This window comes from Rutilus rutilus (assembly GCF_951802725.1).
Source record: "Rutilus rutilus genome assembly, chromosome: 14".
NCBI lineage: Eukaryota > Metazoa > Chordata > Actinopteri > Cypriniformes > Leuciscidae > Rutilus > Rutilus rutilus.
This window is the reverse complement of record NC_140219.1, coordinates 855344-877268: the sequence shown is the minus strand read 5'-3', so window position 1 is coordinate 877268 and position 21925 is coordinate 855344. Positions and strand designations below refer to the sequence as shown.

Sequence of the window (21925 nt, the reverse complement as noted above, 5' to 3'; positions counted from 1 at the left end):
TTCAGACATTCATTATTGTTTGCATTTTCAATATTGCAGTAATGTACAATCAGATACAAAATACAAAACATTTTGGCTTTGGCCAAGACAGATAAATTAATATTGATTTAAAATGTGTAGAAAATAAAATATCATACTGCATTGCATCCAGCTGTTCCTTTAGCCTTTGTTGGCCGTCCAGTATTTGCCTGGCTGAATCCCGTAAGAACTCGCAGGCCTCCGTGACCCGATCGCCCTTTACTAGTTCTACACTCGTCACAATCAGGTCGTACAGACACAGGCCTAAACCAGTCGCACCCTGTACATAGAAAGAAAGTCACAATCACAAAATCACTGTCTAACATATCAGGGCAATTCAGTGAATATATTTTATATTGTTCTCTTGAATAGTCACTGCAAGAGAATATCAAAGCCGCAATTTTCTTAAAATGAAATGCTTGAGAAAATAAAGCCGTTACCTCTGATCCTGCATCAGCAGCTTTAATGCCAATGAGTTCGATGTTCTTCACCATTTCTTTGGCCGACACCTTCAGGCTCCTCGTGATCTCAGGGGAATGATCGAGTCCCAGAGCGTGGCAAATAAAGTCCGAGGCCTCGGCTGGAGCCAGTCCACCAGGTGTCATGTGACGAAAGAACGTGGCCCTGTTGAAACCTCTGAGAAAGTCTAGGGGTACGGGAGTATTACTCCTTCTGGCCAGAGCACACATAAGTTGAGTGGCCATCTCACAGTCCAGCTCATCAGCATGAGTCCCGAGCGGCGCTTCTGCACACCCGTCCTTCAGTGTTTCTCCACACCTGTCCTTCAGATCTCGCAGTAGCTTCTGAATGTTCGTGCCAGCCTTCTCATCTTCCTTAAATAATTCAGTAGTTTTATTAAAGGCACTGATGGAGACAGGTCCCTCTACAGTGCTTGCTGCGCCCAACAATACTTCGCTGGCCAGACTTGGGAATACTGGTACTGCTACTGCAGATCTTGAGAGCGCAGATCTAACCACCTTAGCGATTTTGCTGCCCTGATCTTCCAGCTCTTGCGCAAGTTTCTCCAGCAATTCTGCACATTTCTCTCGGTTCTCCAGCCAGCGGAAGAGCGCATCACATAAAGTATCTGCTGGCTCCATGATTAGAGCAGGAACTGTGAAAAGAGAAAATGACATTTATTTCTCAAAAATAATCATTTGTTAATTACAGTAACAATGAATGAAGAACGTCTGGGTTTCTAATGTAACCTCTGTTCCCTGAAGGAGGGAACGGGATTGTTATATTAGACATGAACTGATGAATTCTGGTCTAGGCTGAGAGCCCAATCATCTTTGAGTGTAAACTAAACGAGCCAATGGACATTGTCATGCAAGCTCTTCATCGAGCACCCGCCCCAAAAAAAGAGTGTATATAAGGAAGCGCGCTTGCACACACACTCAGTGTTGCGCTGAGGAGTCGAGACGGTGTGTTCTACGCGCAGCACTTGACAAAGAAACTTGCATGCATGAGAAAATAAAGCGCGGGACGTGCTCGCGCTGCCGGCCTCAGACCCAGGGGGTCAATCGAGCTCTCGATTCCCGTACCACCCCCGGCGGCCGCCATTGGCTATCAAGACCATCACCTGCTGTTAGCACTCCATTGACTCCCATTCATTTTGGCGTCACTTTGACAGTGAATAACTTTACATCTGAGGCGTTTAAAGACTCTGTTTGTCCATTATTTATTTCAAAAGAAACACGACAATGTATAAAATGCTCCATTACCTTGTAACTTATGTTATGGCCCCGTAGAAGCAGTTTTTGTAAAAATAGGCTAACGATTGCGTCATAACGTATGCGACTCTCTGGAAATGACTGTATATATACAGGAGGAGACGCTCGCAGTCAGTCGGGGGGACGTGGAGGCATAAAGTCCGATAAAGTCAAGGGAGAAGCCCATAGAGAATTATAAAGCTTCTCCTGCTCCAGCTCATGAACAGCTCCTACTCACGCTCTCCGTCTCTACGAGATTCGGAAGGGAATGATTTAGATTTCTCTCGGCACAGCTACTAGAAGACAGACGGGTTGCTCACGTCACATCCACGTCGTCGAGCTCAGTGTGAGTCTGCGCAGTCGCTCAGCCATCAGGAAGAGAGTGCTTCTAATTTGCTTCACTTGTCTCCGTTGAAACCTATGGGGTCGCTGTGTCCAGTTTATATACTGTCTGTGCTCAGACCTGACGCCGTTCAGACAGCATGCGATCGCGACTTCAGTTCTCTTTCGCAGATTATTAGGTTTGAATAGTCAAAATGATAAGTAAAAATGCGCGTCCTTGGCGATTATTCACGTAAACACAGTCGGGTATGTCTTTAGTGAACGTAAACCGTTTGTCAAAATAAATCGTATATGTTCCAGTGTATTGGATACGTGCAGGTGTTAAAGGGCCGGACCGGCAGCGTAATATTCTGTGTGATTAATGTTCACCCAATCACCCAATGATTGACTGAATAAATTTAATCTATTTATTAAGAATTTTATAGAGTGAAGACCTTATTGTTTTCAGCTACAGAAGGTCTATTTAGCTTTAAAAAAAAAAAATTAAGCACTGTTTATTTTATTTGTCTCTTATAGTATTTGTCATATTGTTTTTAATTTGCTTTTTTGCTTATTTTTAATAACAAAGATTAAATTAAATTAAATATCAATATTATAATTATAAAATTACATTTAAAAAATATTAAATGACTCGTATCATGAAATGAGATTTTGGTCATCCCAACCTTTTCAGAGTTGTGAAAGGTCTGCAAATGTTAGCATGATTGATAATAATGTGATTGTTGCAAACATCTCGGTAAGGACGTTCACACTGACATGCAATTATTATTATTATTATTATTATTATTATTATTATTATTATTATTATTATTATTATTAATAAAGGGGAGGGAATGGTCAAAGCAGGGCAGGAACATGCTGGTCATGTGAAGTTTTAGCTTTTAAAATTAATTTATAAAAAATTATTTGTAAGTTCTGTCATATTTTCCAATTACTTTTACTGTTTTATTTTTTTGCCGTGGTATCGATTCAGTATCGGTATCGAGGTATTTTGCTCTGGTATCGGAGTCATAATTTTGGTATCGTGACAACACTAGTCAACACTGCACTGGCTCCCTATTAAACATTGTATACATTTTAAAATATTGCTGATCACTTACAAAGCACTAAATGGTTTAGCTCCGCAGTGCTTGAGCGAGCTCTTAACGCATTATAGTCCGTCACGTCTATTGCGATCTCAAAACTCCGGCCAGTTGATAATACCTAGAATATCAAAATCGACTGCTGGCGGTAGATCCTTCTCCTATTTAGCACCAAAACTCTGGAACAGTCTTCCTAACATTGTCCGGGAAGCAGACACACTCTGTCAGTTCAAAGCCAGACTAAAGACACATCTCTTTGACCTAGCTTTCACATAATACATTATAGACTTCTATAATCTAATGTTAGGCTGCATAGATTAGGTCAGCCGGAACCGGGAACACTTCCCATAAATCCTGATGTACTCGTTACATCATGAGAAGAATGGCATCTACGCTAATTTTAGTGTCTGTGTTTATCCCAAGGTTTTCCCGCAGCCTGCCGGATCCAGGCCGTATCCAGATCTGATGAAGGACCTTCGCCTGGACCCGATGACAACGCAGTGCTGAAGTGCCAACTAGTCTCTCCCTATGGAGGATCCCACTACCACTCTACAGATAAAGCGTTGTCAGGAAAATTAGTTTCGCGTACCTACCCCGAAGTGACAAAATAAAATAAAATTCTGAATCAAACCTATAAGGAAACACCAGTACTTTGTTTAGGCTTGGCTTGTAGGGAATTACAAAACCTGCGCACATATATTCAAACGCACATAACTATAGAACCAGTTCTTAATGCACATGTGAACGCCATCAGCGTTTCTCACAGGATCGCGTTTAAAGTCTGTGTAGAGAGAATGGTGTCGTCTTAGCGGCCCCTAATTATGACCGCCGCTAGCGTAGCTGCGAAAGCGGTCATATAGGGATTGTCAAAGTTTTTTTTTTTTTTTTTTCGTCATCTACTGAATTTTTCGTCAACGATACCAGGGACACCGAAACACCGGGGAACATGAAATTTGGTGGGCATGTAGCCCCACTAGACTTTTACGGAAAAATTTCGTTTGGTCCCCGGGGGCCACTCCCCCCCCGCGCTGGGCCCCCCCATACCCAAAAAAATGCAGTTTTTCCTAAATAACTACCTGAACCGTGGCACCGAGGATGAAGACATTTTTATGGTATGTTGGTCTTAAGGGCCCACATCAACCTAGCCCATAATCACTCATTTGTGATTTGCGCCCCTCCCATAAAAAATGAAAATGCAATATTATTCTGCTTTAATCGCCCCTATCTTCAGTTGAGATGTTCAGAACTGCACCATATTTCATGTGTATGATTAACTTGACATCCTCTGGGGGTATGCTAAGTTTCGTAGAATTTCATCCATGGGGGGGTATAAAATAAATTCATTTATGTGCACATTTAGTGACTGTACACTCATTGGCCTGTAGATGATGCTGTTGAGCGAAGGGTTGCTGGTTTAGGATGATACTGTCACTAAGGTTGCCAACTGTCCCGAATTAGGTGGGACGTCCCGTATTTTGGGCCTAATTTATTTGTCCCGTTCGTGACCTCCCGTGTCCCGTTTTTTGACAAGCTGATAAACCACTGACTGATACAACAGCAGCAGTGCTGACCACGACACTTGAGAATGATCACCGACACCTGTCATCATCCAATCACAGCTTTTTTTAATCAATGTTTTGAGACAAATCATTGTTTGATTTGCGAACATCCTCTGCCGTCGGGTCGCTTCCGCTTCAAGACGGACTCGTCTCGCGCTAACGGTAATTTCCTTTCACTGTCCACGTTTTGATTTCGGCTAATCAATTTTGGCGAATGCAAACAACGTGATTATTGTTCATGAGTCTAACACCCAGCCACGCAAGAAAACATGTAATCTACCTGAGGGAATAATATGCTCAAAAAACATTTCTGATTATTATTAATGTTTTAAAGCTTTTAGAAAGTACATATAAAGCTTTTGTAACATTATCTTAACTGTCACTTTTGATTAATGTAATGCATCCTTGCTGAATAAAAGTAGGCAATTACTTTCTTTATTTTTTTCCCCAAAAAATAATCTTACTAACCCCAAACTTTTGAACTGTAAGCCTAGTGTATAATGTTAAAAAAGCTTTCTATTTTAGATAAATGCTGTTATTTTGAACTATGGTTTGTTTGTAATGTGACTTTTTTCATGTATGACATTAAAATTATTTTTAGAATTAAATACATAAATAGGTTAAGCAATACAAATGTGTTTATGTCTGATAACCTTTTAAACACAAACTTAACTGCAGACACTGAAATGACGTACACTGTGTGATACAGTACAAATATTTTGAGTGTCCCTCATTTTCCTATAAATAACCACGATTGTCCCGCATTTTCCTTTTCTGAAGTTGGCAACCCTAACTGTCACACACACACATGCAGGAATACAAACAAACGCAAGCATGCACACACACTGACATCCACACGCACAGACACACACCCATACACACACATACAAATCCACATGCACAGACACACACACACGCGCACACACATGTACGCACGCATACATACACGCACAGACACACACACACACACAGACACACACATACACAAACACAAACACACACATACACACACAGACAGACATGCACATACTACTACTTTTTTTAGGTATATACATAAACACGCAATACAGCCAAATTGCTCCACGTCATTTATTTTTGTGGAAAGCCAGTGCAGGCCTGAGCGGCGGTCATATTTTGTACCACCATGCGGTACATCTAGTTTAATAACAAATGATCGTTGCGACGGAAGCGAATCAATCAAAACTAACTTTAGTTGGAAAATAACTTTATTAAAGAACCGCTATAAAGCCAGAACAATCTTACCTTAAATCATACGTTTATCTCTGTAAAGCTGCTTTGAGACAATCTACATTGTTAAAAGCGCTATATAAATGAAGATGACTTGACTTGACTTAGGAAATAAGAAAAACAAAGGCATTGATTAAAATGGATTTAAAATGTGATTAAAATATGTAAAAGAGGACACATAACTATTAGTGCAGCAGATTAATGGCATATTTCGAGAGAATCGTTCAAATTGGTATAGAAGCATGAAATTTGGCACAGATACTCTCTAAGGGTCACTCTTTGGGAAAAAGGCGTTGGCCATCCAAAAATTCAACATGGCGGCCATTTTTTCAAGATGGCTCAGCATGGGATTCAGTGTCAGCTGATCTAGTTTTACTTTCACTGTAGTTCTTGACTAGTAGTAATAGTATAGCTAAGTTTAGTGTCCCAAATGCTTTCTAACAGCCCCTCATCAATTAGCTAGTAATAGATGTATTTAGATAGCCGCACCTGAATTGACAGGTTGTGCCAGCATGGGAGAGCCGAGCCAAGGGTAAGCGGGGCAATACATGACTTGTTCATGTATGCTTACCTGGAAGGTGTACAGATCACATGGGACTTAAATGGCACTGGATGAATGATCGGGCTAGGTGTAGGTGACCCGTACCTAGTTGTATCCCATACCTGAATGTGTACTATGTCTATGATTGAGGTGGTTAAAGGATAACCCCTCGGCCTTAATCAGACAACAAACCTCCAAAATGGCAAATGAAAATCCCATGTCAGCCAAGAGGCCAACTGATTGGATGAAATGTTGTCTTTGTCAGACAGACACAAAGGAACCCCTCCAATCACCACCTACCCATCATGTTTCTCAACATGATGGCTATAAAATGATTGCCACCAACATTCCACTCTTTCACAAGATGAACAAAATGCCAATGACCCTGGACCTGGAACGACTGGATGAAGGTGGTGGTATAGAAGCTACTTTGAGAAGGAACCAAGCGAAGTATCACTACAATTGTTGACTTCGGTTCAACAACACAAAGTTACTTCGTGCCCAGAAGCAACAATCCGATGCTCAATGTAGTGAGACAGATGAAGGCCAAACAAAGCATCGCAGAACCATGATGCAGAAAAGTCTAGATGATCAGGTTTGCTTTTTTTTGTGATAACATATCTCCTAAATCTGACCTACATCAGGTAATGACACTGCAACTGAATGACAGACTACATGAATGTGCACAAACACTAAATGATTGCTAAATTATTGTCTCAACTAAGTGGTGCTGATGCCATTGCACAGGAGCTGAAATAACATCATTTGTGTCTCATTCATCTTTACAACAGAGAGAAACTCCACCTCAGAAGGCTTGAGAAAGAGTCACAGAGTGAAACGATTCAACCAGCCATCTTTCTTATGGCTCTTTCTGAACTGGTCACCTATATTGTTGAAACCAGTCTTAATTCTGATGGTCCTTTCGCCTTCCCTCTCGCAGATACAGTGGGGAGAACAAGTATTTGATACACTGCTGATTTTGCAGGTTTTCCCACTTACAAAGCATGTAGTCTGTAATTTTTATCATAGGTACTCTTCAACTGTGAGTGACGGAATCTAAAACAAAAATCTAGAAAATCACATTGTATGATTTTTTTTAAGTAATTAATTTGCATTTTATTGCAAGACATAAGTATTTGATACATCAGAAAAGCAGAACTTAATATTTGGTACAGAAACCTTTGTTTGCAATTACAGAGATCATACGTTTCCTGTAGTTCTTGATCAGGTTTGCACACACTGCAGCAGGGATTCTGGCCCACTCCTCCATACAGATCTTCTCCAGATCCTTCAGGTTTCGGGGCTGTCGCTGGGCAATACGGACTTTCAGCTCCTCCAAAGATCTTCTATTGGGTTCAAGTCTGGAGACTGGCTAGGCCACTCCAGGACCTTGAGATGCTTCTTACGGAGCCACTCCTTAGTTGCCCTGGCTGTGTGTTTCGGGTCGTTGTCCTGCTGGCACCCAGGCACGACCCATCTTCAATGCTCTCACTGAGGGAAGGAGGTTGTTGGCCAAGATCTCGCAATACATGGCCCCATCCATCCTCCCCTCAATACTGTGCAGTCGGCCTGTCCCCTTTGCAGAAAAGCATCCCCAAAGAATGATTTTTCCACCTCCATGCTTCAAGGTTAGGATGGTGTTCTTGGGGTTGTACTCATCCTGCTTCTTCCTCCAAACACGGCGAGTGGAGTTTAGACCAAAAAGCTCTATTTCTGTCTCATCAGACCACATGACCTTCTCCCATTCCTCCTCTGGATCATCCAGAATGTCATTGGCAAACTTCAGACAGGCCTGGACATGCGCTTCGGCTTGAGCAGGGGGACTTCTTCCCACTGCAGGATTTTAATCCATGACGGCGTAGTGTGTTACTAATGGTTTTCTTTGAGACTGTGGTCCCAGCTCTCTTCAGGTCATTGACCAGGTTCTGCCGTGTAGTTTTGGGCTGATCCCTCACCTTCCTCATGATCATTGATGCCCCACGAGGTGAGATTTTGCATGGTGCCCCAGATGGAGGGAGATTGACCGTCATCTTGAACTTCTTCCATTTTCTAATAATTGCGCCAACAGTTGTTGCCTTCTCACCAAGAAGCTTGCCTATTGTCCTGTAGCCCATCCCAGCCTTAAGCAGGTCTTCAATTTTATCCCAGATGTCCTTACAAAGCTCTCTGGTCTTTGTGGAGAGGTTAGAGTCTGTTTGATTGAGTGTGTGTACAGGTATACAGGTAACGAGTTCAAACAGGTGCCGTTAATACAGGTAATGAGTGGAGAACAGGAGGGCTTCTTAAAGAAAAACTAACAGGTCTGTGAGAGTCGGAATTCTTACTGGTTGGTAGGTGATCAAATACTTATGTCATGCAATATAATGCAAATTAATTATTTAAAAATCATACAATGTGATTTTCTGGATTTCCGTCTCTCACAGTTGAAGTGTACCTATGATAAAAATTACAGACCTCTACATGCTTTTTAAGTAGGAAAACCTTCAAAATCAGCAGTGTATCCAATACTTGTTCTCCCCACTGTATGTGCAACCTGTACCAGCAGCGTATCCTTTTTTCTAACAGTGGCCCTTCCTCTCTGTGGACTACACCTTGCCGTGGTGGAGAGGCTTGTGTATGAACTCCATTGAACCTATGGAGCTATGCCGGCGGGGATTTTCTATCCCTGGCAAGTTTAACTAAGCTGGACAGGTCAAAGAAGAGGAGGCAGACAAAGCAGACATTATAACTATTTGACAGAAATGGTGGCCATCTTGAAAATGGTGGCCATCCTGAATTTTTGAGTGGCACATACCTTTTTTCAAAAGAGTGTTCCTTGAAGAGTATTTCTGCCTAATTGTATGCTTGCATCACCATTTTAACAATTTAAATAATTAAGGCGAGACACTACGGGTGAATAGGGTAAAAATTATAACTAGCAGATATCACCATGAAACTTTCCCAGTTGATTACCTACATTAAGATGAGAAAAAAATGTATTAAAAGTTTTCTGGTTTTCTGTAATTTAATGTTTAAATATGCAAATTAGGCAATATCTAATTAAATATGAGCTAATTTGGACATATTTAAATAAACGAAATCTGAGTATTGGATAAAGCCAGATTAAAAATTATTTTTTCATTGTGTTCACATATTAGATGGGGAAAAAATACAGAGGCATTTATGGATATCTACTTTTGTTATCCTGTAAATCAGAATATACTGTCAATAGCTTTAAAAAATGATTTTAGCCCAGTTTTTTGGAATAAAATGTTATATAAATCAGGCTAGGAATAATATATTTACAGATCCCTCTGTTAATGTCTTCATAATATAACTAGGTACAAGACTGGAAAGATTGGTGTATATAGGTGCTACTGAAGTGGAGATTTCAGACTTGGAGTATGAGAGAAAGGTCATTTTGAGAAAACGGGCTTTAAAGATTTATCATCAGCCAATGAGATTGCGCATTCAGCCCTTTTACTTTCACGATTGGTTGCTGATAAAAAGGAAATTACCATATTTGAATCCGACAGCATTGTACAGTGAAGAGAGAGCTTTCCAGCGGTGCCTGTGATGACAGAGAGCAGACAGAGATCTCGGATCGGCGGGAGGATTTACAACGACAACTTTTGTTGAATTTACGCGAAATCTACAGACGCAAACAGACAAAGTGTAGTAAAATAAAGACCTAAATGTGTATTTCGGACTTTTTTTCACCACAGTCTGAAAGAAGACATGTTATTGAAGACAAATATCCAAAAATCTCAAAATTGACCAGTAAAAAAAACAAAACAATGTTTTTGCCTGCCATGTCTCACCTTAATATTCGACAGGAACAGTGGCCATCTTTAAAAATGGCGGCCATCTTGAATTTGAGGGACAAGCATCTTTTTCTATTAACATGTCCTTTAGAGAGTATATTTGTATAACATTTTATGCTTGGATCACTGTTTGAATAATTTATATAAAAAGCATTGAATAGCAATGGCGGCCATTTTGAAAAATGGCCGCCATATTGAATTTTTGAGTGGCCAACGCCTTTTTCCAAAATAGTGGCCCTTAGAGAGTATCTGTGCCAAATTTCATGCTTCTATACCAAAGTGAACGATTTTTTTACTAATCTGCTGCACTATATGTTTGTTTGTTTGTTACATTTATATAGCGCTTTTTCTGAGACCTCAAAGCGCTTTACATAGATGGGGGAATCTCCTCAACCACCACCAATGTGCAGCATCCACCTGGATGATGCGACGGCAGCCATATTGCGCCAGAACGCCCATCACACACCAGCTTACTGGTGGAGAGGAGACACTGATGAAGCCAATCAGTATATGGGGATGATTAGGAGGCCATGATAGACAGAGGCCAAGGGGCACATTTGGCCAGGACACCGGGGTTACAGCCCTACTCTTTTTCGAAGGACATCCTGGGATTTTTAATGACCACAGAGAGTCAGGACCTCGGTTTAACGTCTCATCCGAAGGACGGTGCTCTTTTGGCAGTATAGTGTCCCCGTCACTACACTGGGGTGTTAGGACACACACAGAGCACAGGGTGAGCGCCCCCTGCTGGCCTCACTAACACCTCTTCCAGCAGCAACCTGGTTTTCCCAGGAGGTCTCCCATCCAGGTACTGACCAGGCTCAGCCCTGCTTAGCTTCAGTGGGCAACCAGTCTTGGGCTACAGGGTGATTATGTTGTAATCGTACCATTATTATACATTAATTCTATGAATAGTAAGTGTTCCTATAAATAGTAATTAAGCCTTAAATTTGCATTAATTTACTTTATACATGACCATTTATGTACGGTGAATTAAATGTTTAGATGAACATTAAAAAATCATTTAAAATGAAAAATAAAAAATAAAAAATTGTTAAAGGATGAAAAATCAAGTCTTTACATATGAGCTAATTAAAAAAATGATTTGTTAATTACAGTAACAATGAATGAAGAACTCACTATTTGTATATAGTCTGTTAATGTGTTAATTATACCATTAATAAAGACAAATAATATAAGAGACTTTTTTGATGAATAATGTGGTTTTCCAGATCTGTCTGCAGTTGTTTTTAAAGTTGCATTTTGTTCATTTAAATTGCTGAGTAATATTGTATTTCATACTGTAATAGACAAAACTGTATATATATATATATATATATATATATATCTGCTATACAGTGCCAGCCTCCTCTCTGCCTGTTTTTAAAGCAATGCTTGCAGCAGATACTGTATATAAATTAAGCAGACTGAGTTGAGGTATTTTCTCGAGGACTCTGTTGATCAGGCGTGTTTACAGGCGTCAGCGGGATTTCAGGCGGACATTTTGACGTACCGGTAATCTTCAAATCCTGGCAGAACAACACCGGTTCTGATCCGAGACCCAGCTGGTACTGCCACACATACAGACGCTCGTGCGGCTTCAGCTCACATGATAGTTGCTCTTCCACCTCAGTCTCTTCTGTCCAGTTTTCCAGTTCAGTCTTCACACTTGAACCTCTGTAAAGTCCCAATAAGGTGAACTCGGCATTTGCAATTAACCCTGCGAGTGCTCCAGCTGTGATCTTGCCTGATGTTTGTATCTTCCAGTGTTTTGTGATCTGGGACATCTTCTCCTTATTGTATCCAACCCTTTTAGTAATTTTCTTTTGCCATGTCACTGGTGTGGGACTGTCATTATGTGCAGTTTCAATGTTCACCCACTTTCTGAATGCGGGGCCGCTGGTTATGGACAGCCCGCCTGGCAGGAAGTTCAGAACATTGGGGTGAACGGATAAGACATCAGTGCACTCATCATTGTTGAGGTCGGTCCCTTTGTAGTATTCAACTCCCCACTCTGAGGTTGGCTTGAGGAAGTAGAAGTAATTTGGCTCACCCCAGTAATAGAGACCATCTCTGCAATTGGGATGCAGGGGAAATTCATCAGAATCGGAGTCATTACTCAGGTCTGCTGTTCTTCTGTAAATGCCCTTCTCCTGGAAGATGATGTAAAACCAGCCAAAGGCTGACAGGTAATGGTCTCCGCCCCGACAGTTGGGATGAAGGGTGAAGACTGCAGAATCAGTGTCTTCTGTCAGGTCAGTGACTCTGCGGCAGGAATCACCCTTAATGATGTAAAACTTGCCTTTTTCGTCAGCTAAGTAATGGTCTCCGTGTCGGCAGGCGGGGTGCAGAGCATGAATACTGAGGTCTGACCCTGCTCTGAAATCACTCGACCTCATATAGCAGCCGAGATCAGAGCGGATGATGTAGCAGTGAGAGCTTGATCCACAGAAATCAACTCCTTTTGTTTTGCGCCTGGGAACAATACCTGCCATTTTGCCTTAACCTGCAACACAGGATAACAACAAAAAAGTTGTGAATAGTTCACTGTTTTCTTTCCCAGCATTTACAGGGTTAATGATGAGAGTTTAGGACGTGCGTATGAGGAAATATAAGAGCTGCTGTTCCTGATGTTATTGCTGTTCTGCATTAAAGCTTTAAACAAAAATCTCCTTTTTTTGTCTTTCTGAACACATTACAATACTTTTGCAATCACTTCACCAGAAATCTTTCTTCATCTGTACATTAATTATAACTTTTGTACAGGGAAAATAACTTTTGATGCATCGGTCTAATTTAATCATCTTCATCTATTAATATCTACAGATTTGTATGCATGAATTGTGCATTTCCAGTTCTCAAAACAGTTAATAACAAAACAAAACTTTATACAAAATACATCATGCTCTTCTTCGCTAACCGAACAAACAGTTCATTGTCTGTGGCTGTGTTTGTGCGCACGGGAAATATGCTGCGCATAACAATAGAAAACAAGGAGAAACACGCAGTCACATGCTCAAACAATCAACAACGTCGCTCTAGATGTGTAAAAACAAGTGGAAAGCGCGAGTGCGCCGCTCTCTCCTTTCCACAAGCGTTTGCTCTCCCGTGGCGTCTGTCGTTGTTATGCAACCGTGAACCGCGCTCTCCATGATGACAAGGAAGTATCAGCAAAAGATTCATTGATTTCTAGCCCTTGCATTAGCTTTACTACTAGATATATTTATGGAGATGAAAAATAATAAGGTGCCCTGTACAGCTATGATCAGCTGTTCGGCCGAGCATTCAATGTTGTTACGCTGCAAGCTGATCAGTTTCAATTTCATGATTAAAATGACATAATTTGGAAGCGGATAATTTCTTCACAAACAGCTCATTATGACTCAATGTTAGAATGCTGCACCTACACTCGATAGTGTGAATAAGATCAGCGCAACGCAGACCACTGCATTGACAGCATGAAACATATGATCTGTCTACGGCCAGGGCTCAGCGGAAGACAGAGAATACCGGTGTGATGAACAATCGGGTCCGGTGTGATCATAGACAGTATATAAACTGGACACAGCGACCCCATTGGATTCAACGGAGACGGTTGAAGTCAATTAGAAGCACTAACTTCCTGATGGTCGAGCGTACTGCGCAGACTCAAACTGAGCTTGACGACGTAGATGTGACGTGAGCAACCCGTCTGTCTTCTAGTAGCTGTGCCAAGCGAAATCTGAATCATTCCCTTCCGAATCTTGCAGAGACAGAGAGCGTGAGTAGGAGCTGTCCATGAGCTAGGAGCAGGAGCAACTTTTGCTAAGTATTCAGATTAATTATTTTGTCATTTTGCCTCCACGTCCCCCCGATCGCCCGCGAGCTTCTTCTCCTGTCCATACGGTAATCTCTCTACTGTGCGACAGAGAGTCGCGTGGTTATGACGCAATCGTTAGCCTATTTTTACAAAAACTGCATCTACGGGGCCATAACGTAAGATACAAGGTAATGGAGCCTTTTATACATTTTCGTGTTTCTTAAGAAATAAACAATGGATAAATGGAGTCTTTAAACGCCTCAGATGTAAAGTTATTCGCTGTCAAAGTGACGCCAAAATGAATGGGAGTCAATGGGATGCTAACAGCAGGTGATGGTCTGCTAGCCAATGGCGGCGCCTGGGGAAACTTCAAAATAATATGAAACCCTGCCACTGTGTGACCCTGTTCACCACACCGGTCCAGCGCTGATTGAGGAATTAAAAGTAAATAAAAACAGTTTGACATCTTTTTTCTCGCATCTGTGAATTTATTTTTTAATCATTTGTTCTGAGATGAAGCGAATATGTTTGTGCGGGAATTTCTCGCACTATAAAAGCTAACCTTGCGGGAATGGTTTAAATTATGCGCAATCCCCACATTCCCGCAACGAAATTCAAGCCCTGAAATGGCAGCTGGATGTGTAACTCTAGCATATGGCGCATATGTCATATAAAGTTAGGCAAGGCCAAACAGCGTTATCCATGTTGTTTTGCGATTGCATCGCTAGAGTAAGCTAATAGTGAAACTGATAGCGTTTTTCATTTAATTACAATATGACCCTTGTGAAAAAGAAGTGTGCTTAATTGTATTGAAAGCGCACTTTTTGTGTGCTTAAAATAATCAAAGTATACTTTTTGAAAAGTGCACTTGCAGATAATATAATAAAATTAAAATTAAAGACCACTTATGTGTACTTAAAGGGAATACACTTTAATGACAATATTTATTAACACACTTAAGTGCACTTTTTACAAATGCACTTTGTAATAATATCTAATTAAGTTTAACGTAAAGTACACTTTCATCACAATATTTATAAACATACTTAAGTACAATTTTTACAAATGCACTTTGTAATAATATCTAATTAAGCTTAACTTAAAGAAAGTACACTTCCATCACAATATTTCTTAACACACTTAAATACACTTTTTAAAAATGCACTTTGTAATAATGTCTAATTAAGTTTTACTTAAAGAAAGTACACTTTTATCATAATATTTATAAACACACATAAGTGCACTTTTTACGAATGCACTTTGTAATAATATCTAATTAAGTTTAACTTAAAGTACTCTTTCATCACAATATTTATAAACACACTTAAGTACATTTTTAAAAATGCACTTTGTAATAATGTCTAATTAAGTTTAATTTAAAGTAAGTACACTTTCATCACTATATTTCTTAACACACTTAAATACACTTTTTACAAATCCACTTTGTAATAATATCTAATTAAGTTTAATTTAAAGTAAGAACACTTTCATCATTCACAAAATTTCTTAACACAGTTAAAAACACTTTTTAAAAATGCACTTTGTAATAATGTCTAATTAAGCTTAACTTAAAGAAAGTACACTTTCATCATAATTTTTATAAACACACTTAAGTACACTTTTTACAAATGCACTTTTTAATAATGTCTAATTAAATGTTACTTAAAGAAAGAACACTTTCATGACAATATTTATAAACACACTTAAGTGCATGTTTTAAAAAATGCACTTTGTAATGTCTACTAAGTTTTACTTAAACATACATTTGAAATAATTATGATTTATAGTGTTTTAAATTTATTAAAGTTAAAGTTACAAGTTATTAAAGGAAATTTATTTTGATGTATTGACTAATATATACTAAATAAAATAACAGTTTTAATGGAAAACATGGAAATTAATAGATTTTAATTCCAACTCAAGTGTGTTGTCCAAAATTAATTTGTTAATGTATTTTAAATGTGTTTTGTCTATAATATATACTGTGTGCATTATGCAGTTGAATCTGCTTATACATCTGCTTATACAGTATAATCCAGTACAACTTATTGTTGACATTTTTATCACCAGCCCTTGCTCTATGAACTCAACTAGTGTCAGCTTTCTACATAATATTTGAAAATAAAATGTAATATATGAGAGGAGTCTAATAGTAATGTGTTGTAGCTACTTTACATCTGTGAACATAATACTTTCAATATCATTATGTTGTTCTAAGTCAATTAAACACACATTTAATTGTATTAATTGCGAGCAAAAGTTAAACAAATGTAAACAAAATTAATTTGCATTTAAATTCAGTTAAAATACATTTAATTTTAATCACACTACACTACATTGAAAAAAAGATTGACTTTTAGTTAGGTTAATGAGTAAATTTTTGTGAACTTACAGAGTTTAACAACACAATGAGTTAGAACAACAGAAAAGCTTTTTCGATCATATTCAGTGTAATCGACACTATAATCCGACAGAACAACATAAATATGGTGGTTTTAGAAAAAAAACCCGAGCTTCTAACTCCACCCGGAGCGTGTTATTTGTTTTGCAAAAATCCACCGCTCCCGCTTCATCAGGTCCAATCAGCGCAGGGGGGTGTGAGATCTGACTGTCAATCACAGGTCGTGCACACGCCACAGATCCTCTCTCCCTCGCGCAGACACGCACGTTACAATATCACATGCACACGCCTGTCGCCTGAAGTTCGCCTGAAGATTGTACGAAGCGTGATGGCGGAGAGTAAATCTAATAACAAGCTTCCAAATCCTCGGTTATTGCTATGGATAGATTAGCCAGGGCAGCCTACCTCCGAGTCCATGGTGTTGATTGATGCTGAAGAGACGCGCGCGTTCACAGAAAACCAGGCACACACACACTGACGAACACGACCTCTATGGGAGGGTGCTCTTTGGTAGTAGTGGGGGAGGGGCATGAGAGTTGTAAACATTCAAAATTTTGGCTAAATCGACCCAATCTGCCAGACTTGCCGAATATATGAATATGTTGTTTAATGCGCATGCGCGAGAAATACTACGTCATTATGACGCACTACTTCACTAGAGGTTGAAAAATGCGCTATGTTTTGCGATCCGTGATGATACTGAAGCTAGCCAAACAAGAGAACAAAAGGAGCACCACGTTTGGATGTTTGTTTGCAGATGAGACGTTATGCTGATAATCAGTCAAGTAAGTATATATCTTGATGCTTTCTTTAGTTCATTTTTTTTCACCGTAACATGCCAGTTGCTGAGTGCATTTTAATCGCAGATATTATAAACTCAATAGACTCAAATGAATCATGTTTTCAATAATTTATATATGATTGCATTCTAATAATGTCTTACATTGTAATGTGAGGAAGGCGTGTGTGGTCGTGTTCGAGGAATTTGGTTGCTGTTTTAAAAAAAATATTAAACCGACTTTTTAAGTTATTTTAAACAACCTAGAACTACTAAAAATTTGCTAAATGCTGATCCAATATTGTAACACTCGACGACGTTTATATACATTTAATACAAATAATCAATCTTATAACCACCATAAATATTTAGGCCTAATATATTACCCACCTCTAGAAAAAAATGCTTGTAAAGTGTTCAATTTCATTTTGTTTTTAAACAGTTGTTCAATTACTAACGTTATTTGTTTTGGAATATGTAATATTTTTGTGTTTATCTGGATTTAAACATTCATTTTGCAGGATCAGTTCATATTTGTTATTGGAGATACAGTGCAAGCGGTGTGGAATCACAGACCTGTATTGATGAGGATCATGAGGTGATGTTACAAGATTTATCATGACAGCACATCCTGATCAAGCTAAAACACTACTTTCAAGCATAGACAGTATAAGAAGTGGACAGAGCCATCTCATTGGATCTCAATTGAGACAAGTGAAGCCCATTTTCAGCGATTTCTTAGCACTTCCTTTCCTGACGCGCAGACTCAAACAAAGCAAAGCGTTACACGGACCACGTGAGCAACCCGTCTGTCTTCTAGTAGCTGTGCCGAGAGAAATCTGAATCATTCCCTTCCGAATCTTGCAGAGACGGAGAGTGTGAGTAGGAGCTGTCCATGAGCTAGGAGCAGGAGCAACTTTTGCTAAGAATTCTGATTAATTATATTGTCATTTTGCCTCCACGTCCCCCCAATTGCCCGCAAGCTTCTCCTCCTGTCCATACGGTAATCTCTCTACTGTGCGACAGAGAGTCGCAGGTTATGACGCAATCGTTAGCCAACTTTTACAAAAACTGCTTTTACGGGGCCGTAACGTAAGATACAAGGTAATGGAGCATTTTATACATTGTCGTGTTTCTTTAGAAATAAACAATGGATAAATGGAGTCTTTAAACGCCTCAGATGTAAAGTTATTCGCTGTCAAAGTGACGCCAAAATGAATGGGAGTCAATGGAATGCTAACAGCAGGTGAAGTTCTGCTACAAGATGGTGGCACGCGGCCGGCTTCAACTTCGGGTCGACTTTCTTCCCGCTTGCTTTCAAGTCACTAACTATCCCTATAGCTTTTAAATGCTTTGAATCTTTTGCATGTGCAAGTAATAAATTCCCACCTGTGCATTTACACATGCGCCCATAATCATCATATATTTTATAGGTAACAAACCAAAGGAAGAAGGCTTGCAGCATTGCTGTGTCAACCGTGGTAAATACAGGAACAGGAACATCCTTCATGAAGATAGCTATGTGGGGCAAGCTTAAAATGTAAGAATACCTTTCTTAATTTGCATTGGTCCTGGGTTTGCAAGGGTTATATATCTATATCTGTGTAATTGATAAAGTTATGCTTAATTCCCTGTAAAGTAGCAATAAAAAGGTTCTCTATTTTGAATCACTTTAAGCCCAGTGTCAGTAAAGATGGCGTAGTCAGTGGAATCCTGGTATTTGTGGGAAATAGAAGGAACCTTGCCCAGCTTTCTGGTGACTGAGGTAATCAATCACATCACACATTCATCAACAGTTAACAGTCAAAAGTTTACATACACCTTGCAGAATAAACTGCTTCATCAGGGTAGTACTAAATAAAAATAAAACGTATACATTTTTGTGATCCCTATTATTGCTAAAATTGTTAACATTTTGCAGATACTGCAAGGTGTATATCAACTTTGAAGCGCAACTGTATCTCTATCATTCAATTGAGCCAAATATAATAATGGACTGGATATGTATTATAAACAAATTTTCTGTTGTTTTTTTTTTTTTTTTCTCAAGGCATTTTTTCCATTAACATTTCCAGAAAGAAAGAAAGATATTTAGAAGAATGTTAGTAACCAGACATATTTTGGTACCATTGACTTCCATAGTAGGAAAAAAAAATCAATGGTCAATGGTACCAAAAACTGTCTGGTTACTGACATTCTTCTAAATATCTTTCTTTCTGTTCAGCAGAAGAAAGAAATTCATACAGGTTTGAAACAACATGTGGGTGAGTATATGATGACAGAATTTTCATTTTAAAGTGGAGTATCCCTTTAAGAGCTAAATAACAAGGTTCGGTAACACTTTTAATTAGGTCTCATTTGTTAATATTAGTTTATTTTTTAGCCAACATGATCTAACAGTATAAGCACAATAAGACTCGAAAGATAACGTAACTTAGTCCAGTATCCAGGCACTGGTAGACAGGATTTTAGTGCATGTGAGCTTCACATGTACGCTCTGAGAAATGCACGCGTTAGAACAGTGCATCAGCACGCGAATTAAATGTTTAACCGACAAGGCATTAAAGCACATGCAAATTATGAACTTTTGTGAACTGCAGTCTCCTGTTCCGCTGCGTTAACATTTTATGTGAATATACGTCGCGTTGTTCAGTATGTTGGGACAGAGGCGCCAGAACAGATATAATGCACGATTCTGCGATATTTCTACAAAAGCAGATCGTGGAGACATTTTAATCGTCCACGATCAAAAATCGTCATATCGCACACCCCTAATCTAACCAAGACTATTGTCTTACTTAGGGCCTGTTTACACCTGGCCACTTCATGCGTTTTCTCAGATCGGATAGCTATCTGATTTATCAAAACGATTCCATTTACACCTGGTCACTTAAATGTGTTTTTGCGAAACGGATTTAAATCCGATCTTCAATTCCCGCGCTATATGCAGATTTAATGGAGTGCACGTCACGAAAGCAACAGATATGTGCTGCATTTTATTGATCATCAGCTAAAATGTCTAAATCAAAGACCGCAATAAGAGGGAGCAGTAACAGCCCTGGTAAGATCATTTCGTTTCTTTACTTTTAATGATGATGATTGTGTGTTAAGCGTCTGCGACTTACTTTCACTTTGATTTGCGATAGTTTGCACGTTGGCTTAATGAATAGATGCTGAGCTTCTCATCTGCGGTGATGCGTGTTCCAGTAGCGTCGTCATAACTGGCTATAATATGACATATAGCCTATAACACACTCTCACACGTTTATATTTTAGCATTTTTGGGAGGAGTACAATTTACATATGTGGTTTTAACAACCAGATGCATTTACACTTGTCCAGTTTCGTCTGGAATGCGGCCCAGACCTCCTCCTGAAGTGGTTTGAGCGATCGGATTCAAATCCGTCTCGAATGCGTTTCGGAGGGCATTTACACCTGGTCTTTTCATGATCGGATAGCTATCCCATCACAGAACACGCATGAAGTGGCCAGGTGTAAACAGCCCCTTAGACTAATAAATGCTTAAAGTATTATTCATTCTTAGTTCATGTTAACTGAAGTAGGTAACTAATATATTTTTGTAAAGCATTACCCAAAGTTCTCTTTCCAAAACTGTTTGTGTTTATGCATAGTGTTTCTTGGGGTTTTCTTGTGCATCAACAAAAAGGTTTTTATGTATTTCTTTTAGAGATTATTTTGTCAGTAAATTTAGAGGGTTTTACATTTAGTTTTTGTTGATTGTAACATTGCATTTAATTCACACTTAAGTGTATTGTTAACTGACATTAAAGTATATTTTAAATCACATTAATTGCATGTCATTATATTGTGTAGTGCACTTTAAGTATATTTTAAAAACACTAGAAGCAATTATGAAAGTAGATATAAAGTTGTAATAAAGTACCAATTAAGTTGTTCCAAAAAATCACTCTTAATGGCAACTTATTACATTTTATTTCAACTTAATATATGATATATTTGAAATTAATTACACTTAATGTGCATTAAGTGCGCCGAAAAGATGGCATTTAATTCACACTTAAGTGTATATATTTAAAGTATATTATTTATGTAATAAGTACACTTTATAAAAGTACACTTAAGTGCACTTTTTTTTCACAAGGGGAGGACTGACGGTAGGCTATAAAAATCAGCGTTTCTGTGTAGGTGATGACAACCATCTTTACAGCAGCAATCAAAGCATCGCTAATTACGGTAGACCTTAATTTGAGATAGTAAATTTGTTCCTAATCAAAGGGAACACTCGAGCACAGAACAGCTGGGTGAGTTTTGTATTGGCTTATTGGATACAGTAAATGAAGACTGTCAACTTCTTTTCAATATTATTTCATCACCCAAAACACTCCCACTCTCTGCTGTATATTCATAACCCAATTTTTCAAAAACAACAACCAAGCCACATAAACAATGCCATTGGCACTAGTCTACATTGCAAACATGTCTCTTAATGCACATAATGTTTCACCTTTTTGCACAATCTTGAAAAAGTACTATTGTTGAAATTCTCAGATCAAGCAAACTTCAACCCACCCTTATCCACTCCCTGCTAACGTTAGTGAACCGCACCCGAGCGAGCACACTTCGCAGTTCACCTGGAAATGCATTTTTTATCTCTACCCTT

The 21925-nt window shown here is 39.1% G+C and overlaps 1 protein-coding gene across 1 annotated transcript in view; it reads right to left on the bottom strand.

The window, feature by feature from the left end:
* LOC311304342 (uncharacterized protein) overlaps positions 1 to 21925 on the bottom strand; it is a 30339-nt gene that overhangs the window by 1686 nt on the left and 6728 nt on the right. The window contains exons 3-5 of the mRNA XM_084431301.1: positions 11819 to 12811; positions 459 to 1132; positions 138 to 298 (exon numbers count right to left, since the gene is read on the bottom strand). Of these exons, the coding sequence (XP_084287427.1) occupies positions 138 to 298; positions 459 to 1132; positions 11819 to 12800 (1817 nt within the window). The 5' untranslated portion in view covers positions 12801 to 12811. The remainder of the gene's footprint in view (positions 1 to 137; positions 299 to 458; positions 1133 to 11818; positions 12812 to 21925) is intronic.